General features: G+C 39.4%; 1 protein-coding gene and 1 long non-coding RNA gene across 3 annotated transcripts; both read left to right on the top strand.

Annotated features, from left to right (window-relative positions):
* Window positions 1–472: 472 nt before the first annotated feature.
* LOC145063262 (L-ascorbate oxidase homolog) lies at window positions 473–4,219 on the top strand. The gene is made up of 7 exons (XM_079010853.1): window positions 473–826; window positions 929–1,038; window positions 2,179–2,449; window positions 2,685–2,787; window positions 2,861–3,206; window positions 3,293–3,658; window positions 3,756–4,219. Exons 1-7 carry the CDS (start codon window positions 689–691, stop codon window positions 4,051–4,053), a joined length of 1,632 nt encoding a protein of 543 aa, XP_078866979.1. The 5' UTR covers window positions 473–688; the 3' UTR covers window positions 4,054–4,219.
* A 549-nt stretch (window positions 4,220–4,768) lies between these two features.
* On the top strand, window positions 4,769–7,391 carry LOC145063263 (uncharacterized). 2 transcript variants are annotated; one of them, XR_013687893.1, is made up of 4 exons: window positions 4,769–5,285; window positions 5,564–5,636; window positions 6,398–6,465; window positions 6,759–7,391. It is a non-coding gene; the product is annotated as an uncharacterized LOC145063263 (long non-coding RNA). The 2 variants fall into 2 exon arrangements; XR_013687892.1 differs by having other exon boundaries at window positions 6,398–7,391.
* Window positions 7,392–7,774: the final 383 nt, after the last annotated feature.

Raw genomic sequence — 7,774 nt, 5'->3', positions numbered from 1 at the left:
GGTTGGCATCATTCAAAGAGTGTACATTTTTCTAAATCATTGAAATCGTTTTTATAGTTATAAATAAATAAATCATACTTTTCTAAGCCATAAAAATACTATTTTATGTTATGATTTATTCCGACTTAAAAAAATGAAACACCATGTTGCTTTCCTATTTATATTTTTCTCAAATTGCTGAAAAATGCTTTTCTCCTTAAAAATATTCCATAAAGATCATGACTTATTGACAATAAAAGTAAAATACAATGTCTCAAATTCCATAATAATAATAATAATAATAATAATAATAATAATAATAATAATAATAATAATAATAATAGTAATAATAATTTGAAAAAACAATCTGCATACTAAAACACTTTTTAACAATTTAATTTATTAAACTTTATTTGAAAATAGAAGTAGAATACCTAACAAGCATCCATTTATTTCTACCATACCCCATCTCACACCCGATAAAACCCACCTCAAAATTCTTCATTTCTTCTCTATATATTTGTTCCATTATCAATCACACTACTGACAACTCACGAGCCTCTGTTATCTCCCTCTTCATCTCTCTCGTTCTTCTCTCTCGTTCTTCCCTCCGTTATATGTAGATACACACACACATATACACACAGAAAGAGTGTATGTAGAGGTTATATAGAGGGGTTTTTTCAAGAAACCTTGAAAGCTTTTAACAATGGTGAGAAAGAGCAATCTCGTTTGCGTTTTTCTTCTGTTTTTGGTCATAAATGGCATCAATGCGGAAGACCCATATCGATTTTTCACCTGGAAAGTCACTTATGGCGACATCTATCCAATGGGTGTTAAACAACAGGTATAATTTGATTGATTTCTCTCTCTAATTTACACATATTGAATCTGGGTGTTTTGATTTGGGGGTTTATTGAATGTTCTTGGGGTTTGTGTTGATTTGCAGGGAATAATGATAAATGGGCAGTTTCCTGGACCTCAAATCAACTGTGTTACTAATGATAACTTGATTATTAGTGTCTACAATTACTTGAATGAGCCATTTCTACTTTCTTGGTAAGTTCTTGATTTCTTTGATTATTTTCAAAAATGTCTTTTGTTGTTCGATAATCTAGATCTTCATTATGAATTTGCTAATTTTGCGCTTCAATGGTATCGATAATGATATGTTTCATGATTTGATCTTGTGGGTTTCGTTTTATATGCATGTAAGATAAGAAGTAATGAATGTGAAAGATAAATCATATTAATGATTAGAAATTATATCTCTCATGATCCAAGAAACTAGAAAAACGATTAGATTTATATTCAAGAAACTTGGAAAAGTAATGTGTTGAATCTTGTATCTAGAATTTGTATCGATGTTGCAGTTGAATTTCAAGATTTGATTTCTTATTTGCATGTTTATAATTACATAATTTAAAAGGATAATCGGTATCTAATGTTTGAAAGTTTTTATCATTTGGTATGCATGAATATGATTGCTCAAATATTTATAATTTTTATATTATGTGTTTGATCAAACTGGATAGATCTACATTATCTTCTTTAACACAGAGTGAATGACATTTATGACCTTTGATGCTCAAAGCAACACTTTGACTTCTATGGTCAAGCATCTCAAGTGAGTTCAAATTAGGGTAAATTTTTGTTTGATTCGAAAAAAACTTAAAGCTTTTGTATGATTCTTTCCCTCTAAATCAGAAATTTTAACATAAAGTTTAATCAAGTTGTATCCAAATGTCCAAAATACCTTTATAAAAAGAGAATCTTATTCTTGATTATGGATCAAAAGACATGCAATAACCAACATCGAAAAAGACTTTTTTTTTTTTTTTTAAACAAATCGAATTGTAATTTTCATTGGACGAAAGTGTATGGGTTCGAGATGTGTGCTAGATCTCTGACAATTTTAATTTTTATAAAATATTATTTTTATTATTTTATTAATTGCTCCCATATGATTATGTTTATATGTAGTAAATGATTGGCCCCATGTGTTATTTCCTCATGCTTTGCATCTTAGATCGTGGCAACTTATTTGTTTTTTTAGTTTTAGAAAGATTTTCTTGAAAAAGTTCACTCTTGTAACCCACTGTTTTAAGAATGTACAAATCACCAATGCATAACCCAAAATGTACAAGTAAACACTGCACAAAACAAGAATGTACAAGTGACCAATGCGTAACGTTTCAGGAACGGGCTACAACACAGAAGAAACTCATGGCAAGATGGTACTTATGGTACAACTTGTCCAATCCCGCCGGGAAAGAACTTCACGTACATGCTTCAGGCCAAGGATCAGATCGGAAGCTTCTTCTACTTCCCGTCGCTTGCTCTCCACAAGGCTGCCGGAGGCTACGGCGGCATTAAAATCTACAGCCGCCCTCGTATTCCAGTCCCTTTCCCTTTCCCCGCCGGAGACCACACTGTACTTGCCGGAGATTGGTTCAAAAGAGGCCACCAGGTAACGCTTTGACTTTTATAGTCAAACATAATACTTTTGAGTAATAAAAATTGAAACCCATCTAGCAACAAATCTGAAATTCGTATCTTTCTTGATGTAGTAATTGTCATGAAGTACATACGTTTTTATGGAAATTTTATCTAATTCGTGTAACATTTGTATACATTTTGAAATTGAAAGTATCCAGTTTGACCCGAAAAGTCAACATGTGTAAAGTTTTGCTTTGGATTTTCAGAGACTTAGACACATATTGGACGGCGGTCGGAGCCTCCCTTCCCCAGACGGACTTCTCATCAACGGCCGCGGCTGGAATGGTTACAAATTCGAGGTTGAAGGAGGTGGGTATTTTACTTATTTGTACTCTATGCATCGAAAGTTGTAATTTGTGCATTGACGGTTGTACATTTACAGGAAAAACGTATCGATTCAGAATATCGAATGTGGGGTTGACGACATCAATCAACTTCAGAATCCAGGGACACATCATGAGACTTGTGGAGGTGGAAGGATCGCATACGGTGCAGAACGCCTACAATTCCCTGGACCTTCACCTCGGACAGTCGGCCTCCGTCTTGGTCACCGCCAACCAGGCGGTGAGAGATTACTACGTCGTCGTTTCTTCACGCTTCACCAGCCGTGTCCTCACCACCACTGCCATCCTCCATTACAAGAACTCCAAGATCGGTGTCTCCGGTCCTCCCCCCGGCGGCCCCACCACCCAGATCGCCTGGTCCCTCATGCAGGCCAGAACCATAAGGTACAAACAATCTCCGATCTCCGATCTCCGATGTCTGCATCAATTCAAAAAAATCTCTGATCTTTTTTCATGTGAAATTGAATCAGATGGAACTTAACAGCGAGTGGACCCAGACCGAACCCACAAGGATCGTACCATTACGGGATGATCAAGCCTAGCCGGACGATCATGCTATCGAATTCGGCTCCTTGGATCAACGGAAAACAAAGATATGCAGTCAACGGCGTGTCGTTTGTCGCCGGAGACACTCCTTTGAAACTAGCCGATTACTTCAAGATCGGTGGAATCTATAACCTAGGAAGCATTCCCGATAAACCCCGAACCGGAAACGCGTATCTTGCGACCTCCGTTATGCACGCTGATTTCCGGTCGTTTGCTGAAATCGTGTTTCAGAACTGGGAAGACACCGTCCAATCTTGGCACATCGACGGCTACTCGTTCTTCGTTGTCGGGTAAGATTAAAAATTTACAAATTCTGTAATCCTTCTTCAAAACCCTAGAGCTGTTTTGTTAAAAGAAGATTGTTTGTTTGTTTGTCTGGATTAACAGGATGGACGGCGGGCAGTGGACGCCGGCGAGTAGAACGAGATACAATTTGAGAGACACGGTGGCGCGTAGCACCGTTCAGGTGTACCCGAGGGCTTGGACAGCGATCTATATTGCATTGGACAACGTCGGGATGTGGAACATACGATCGGAGAATTGGGCGAGGCAGTATTTGGGGCAACAGTTTTATCTGAGGGTGTACTCACCGGCGCATTCATGGCGGGATGAATTGCCGATCCCGAAGAACGCATTGCTTTGTGGCAGAGCCAGAGGGCGGCGCACCAGGCCTCTACGAGGGTAGATAGATGGAGATGGTGATACTGATTGTGACGTTGGGTGGGAACTACTTGTTCCACGACAAATTTAATTTTCTTTTCATGTTTGACTTTTAGAATGGATTCGATTGTTAGGTATTATTGATTTGTTCTTGAATTTTGTTATATTGTTGAAGTTGATTTGTTCGATTATCTCGTTTTCATGTATGATCAACCACAAGTGGTATAATCGTGTGGAACTTGATTCTAGTTATGAAACAGAAAGAAGGTTCTTGATGTGACCAAATTGGTTCCCGTCTACTCAAGTTTAGTACACATACAATGTGGTCCAAACTAAGATTGTTCGATAATAAATTAAAGCATTAGTCCAAAAAAGTCTAAAGTTCAAGTGTAGGTCATGATATGGTCAGGGGACCGAATTAATATGATAAGGTTCGGTTCATGGTTCTCATGCTCATATTCTCAAACTTTTGGTTGTGGTTTGGCATAGTATGGTCCAATTTGGTGTGGTTTTGTATCGATGACCTTACATGAAAGAGAAACAAAGTGAACATACCCCAATACCCAACATCATGAGGATATTGTTTGCTGTCATGACACTATAATGTAGTTAAATGAACACCATTGATTCCCCATCCTCACTATATTCGCCCATATTGATTGATTTCGATTCTCTTCCTTTATATATCGCAAAATTCTGTCTCTCCAACTCGTTCTTCCACTATTGCTTTCGTAGATACTCTCTACTAATGATTATCAAATAAGATCATGACAAACGTTTTTTGTTGAAGAACTATTATTAAATCGGGAGCATAGTATTGTTGAAAAGTTGCTTGCAAGAAACATTGTTGAAGAATAATTGAAAATTTCTGCAAAGGACTTGATGCATGTGATTATCACCAAAAACTAGCAATTGCCAGCAGAGTTGAGACAGATTCACGACACTTTCCACGTGTCGCAATTGCGGAAGTGTATAGTCGATGAGTCGGCAGTGGTTCCATTAGAGGATATTCAGGTGGATGCGAGCCTGAATTATGCTGAGAGACCAGTGGCAATCAGAGATCGGAAAATCAAGGTTCTGAGGAACAAGGAGGTACCCTTGGTTTTGGTTCAGTGGCAGCATCGAAAGGGGTCCGAGATGACTTGGGAGCTGGAGCGTGAGATGCGTGAGCAGCATCCGGAGTTATTTGCAGAGCGAGACTTCGAGGGCGAAGTCTAGTTCTAGTGGGGGAGAATTGTAACAGCCCGGATTCCCCAGGTATTATTCATTCTTATATTTTTGGTGATTTGTGAGGAGACTCGGCGAGTTGGAGCCCAAACTCGCCGAGTATGATCGCGACTATGGGCACGGGTTCGCGTCTGGACTCGGCGAGTCCACGCTGTTTAATGAAACCCTAATTCCACGGGTTTGGAGCCTATTTAAGGGCACTTATAGTCTCCCATTGCGGCTACTAGTCCCTTGAGAGAACCCTAAGAGAGCTAAAATCCTTTTGGGAGAGAGGAAGTCACTTTTGGGCCTTTGTATTCCTTGTTTAGCAAGAAGAAGGTGGCAAGAGCAAGGAGGAGGTGAGATTCCAGCAGATCTAGAGTCCAGAGGCTTCATTTTGAGGTAATAGTTCGAACCTCCTTCAGTTTTAGGGTTGATCTTTAGAGTTAGGGTTTTCTAACCCCTTTGGAGAGTGATTATGTGAAGCAAATGGTCCCTCTTCGAGTTTGTGCCTTGGATCTGGACTCAAAGAGGTCCAGAGACCCTAACCCTTGGAGCTTTTTGGGTTATTATGGAGTTATTGGACCTAGGTTGTCATTTTTGGGACCAAATCTCCTTTTGATGACTTGTGGGGGTTATACAAGCATCAAGTTTCGAACTTTACGTGACATTCATGCTTGGGAAGGCCAGATCTATGGGTTGGGGAAGCAGATCTGACCTCAGAAGGTCAATAGAGTTTGTGCATGGCATGAACTCGTCGAGTTGTTCTTGAGACTCGGCGAGTAGGGTTGGGGTTTCACGTAAATTGTTCAGCAAGTAGACTCGCTGGGTTGGGGGATGACCCAGTGAGTCAGGGAGAGTCAATAGGGGGCTGAGTCAAGCTGGAACTCGCCGAGTTGTTCTTGAGACTCGGCGAGTTGAGTCGTGGTGGCCCCGCGATTCATGCCAGGTGGAACTCATCGAGCTATGGAAGTACTCGACGTGTTAAGAGAGGATCTGAGGGAGTCAGTGAAAACGTATAGACTCGCCGAGTCGCTCTAGTGTACTCGCCGAGTCCGGTCAAAGTTGACCGTTGACCATTGACCAGAGTTGACAAGTGTTGACTTGATAGGGTTAGTTAACCTTAGTTGTGAAAGTGTAATTAGAGATATATTGTGTTATAGGAGGATTATAGCTCGGGGGATCGAGCGCGAGTGATTTCCGGGATTTGCGAGTTATCGAGATATGCGAGGTGAGTCTTCTCACTATACTTTACCTTGAGTAGGTAATCGGAGTTATGTGACAGAGTATTTGTATGTTATATGTATGTTATGTGTTGTACTGCATTATTTCTATGTGATTTATGTTGTGCATGTTTATAGAGTTGGAACCGGAAGGTTCACAGAGATAGAACCAGAGGGTTCACAGAGTAGGGTCCACGGACCCACAGAGTTATAGCCTCGAGTGGCTAATATGTGTTATGTGTTGTATTTTGGGGAACTCACTAAGCTTTGTGCTTACAGTGTTTGATGTTATTTGTTTCAGGTACTAATGATGACTGTGGGAAGGCGCCGGCTTGATCAGTACACACACATGGGATTTTTATGTTATGAGATCTTGGGATTTTTATAGGACATGGATTGAGTTTCAAACATTGATGTTTTTATGAATATTAAATGAATTATGTTTTTATAAAATGCGAAAAATTGTTTTGAAATTTACGGTGTTACAACAGAGTTTTAGAGCTCCTCAATACCTTTCCGTGGATATAAGGATCGTAAAAAACAGAGTTAAAACGAAGAAATTATGACTGTTAGAAGTTACAAAGATTTTGGGGAAAGCCGAGTACGATGAGCGTACGCTGGGCGTACTGGGCAGGAATGATCGTGGATGACCAACCTAGTATGTTGCGCGTACACAGGTTAGATGCAAACCCTAATTTTGGGTCTTGGATCCTATTTAAAGACCTTAACTCATTTCCAACCCTCCTTATCTTCCAGCCTCCCTTCCTTCTAAACCTAAATTTGAAACCCTAACCCCATTTGGAAGGATATTGAGCCTTTGAGTGATTTTTGGTGGATTTTGGTGCATTTTCAAGAAGAAGAACTCCTTGGAGAAGTGTTGGTTGTCTTGGAGCTTGTAGATCCAGAGCTTGTTTACCTTGATCTTTCTTCTGGAGGTATAAAGCTTGAATCTTGATGATACATTTGATAGATCTAGCTAGTCATGGGTGTTATAAGCTTTTGGTCACTTTAATGCATAAAGTTTAGATCTTGAAAGTTTGTGACCTTGTTATGGATAAAGTTGGAAACTTTATCCATCTAAACATCATATTGTTTCATATCTAAAGGTTGGGGACTTGGACTTAATGGATTAAGTTGAAAAGATGCACTTTTGGTCCCTTTGAGACTTAAAGACTAGATCTTGGTTGTTTGGACCATTCTAATGGATAAAGTTGGAAAGTTTATCCATTATGGAGTTATAGGAACCATAAAAATGTGATTTTGGTTCTTCTATTCCTTCAATGCATAAGTTTGTGGTCTTTTGTTGAAGTTAGAGAT

Source organism: Lactuca serriola, chromosome 7 (assembly GCF_051521515.1).
Source record: "Lactuca serriola cultivar US96UC23 chromosome 7, Lser_US96UC23_V15, whole genome shotgun sequence".
Taxonomy (NCBI): Eukaryota; Viridiplantae; Streptophyta; class Magnoliopsida; order Asterales; family Asteraceae; genus Lactuca; species Lactuca serriola.
Note: the sequence above shows the minus strand (reverse complement) of the source record. Positions and strands in the feature narration are given on the sequence as shown.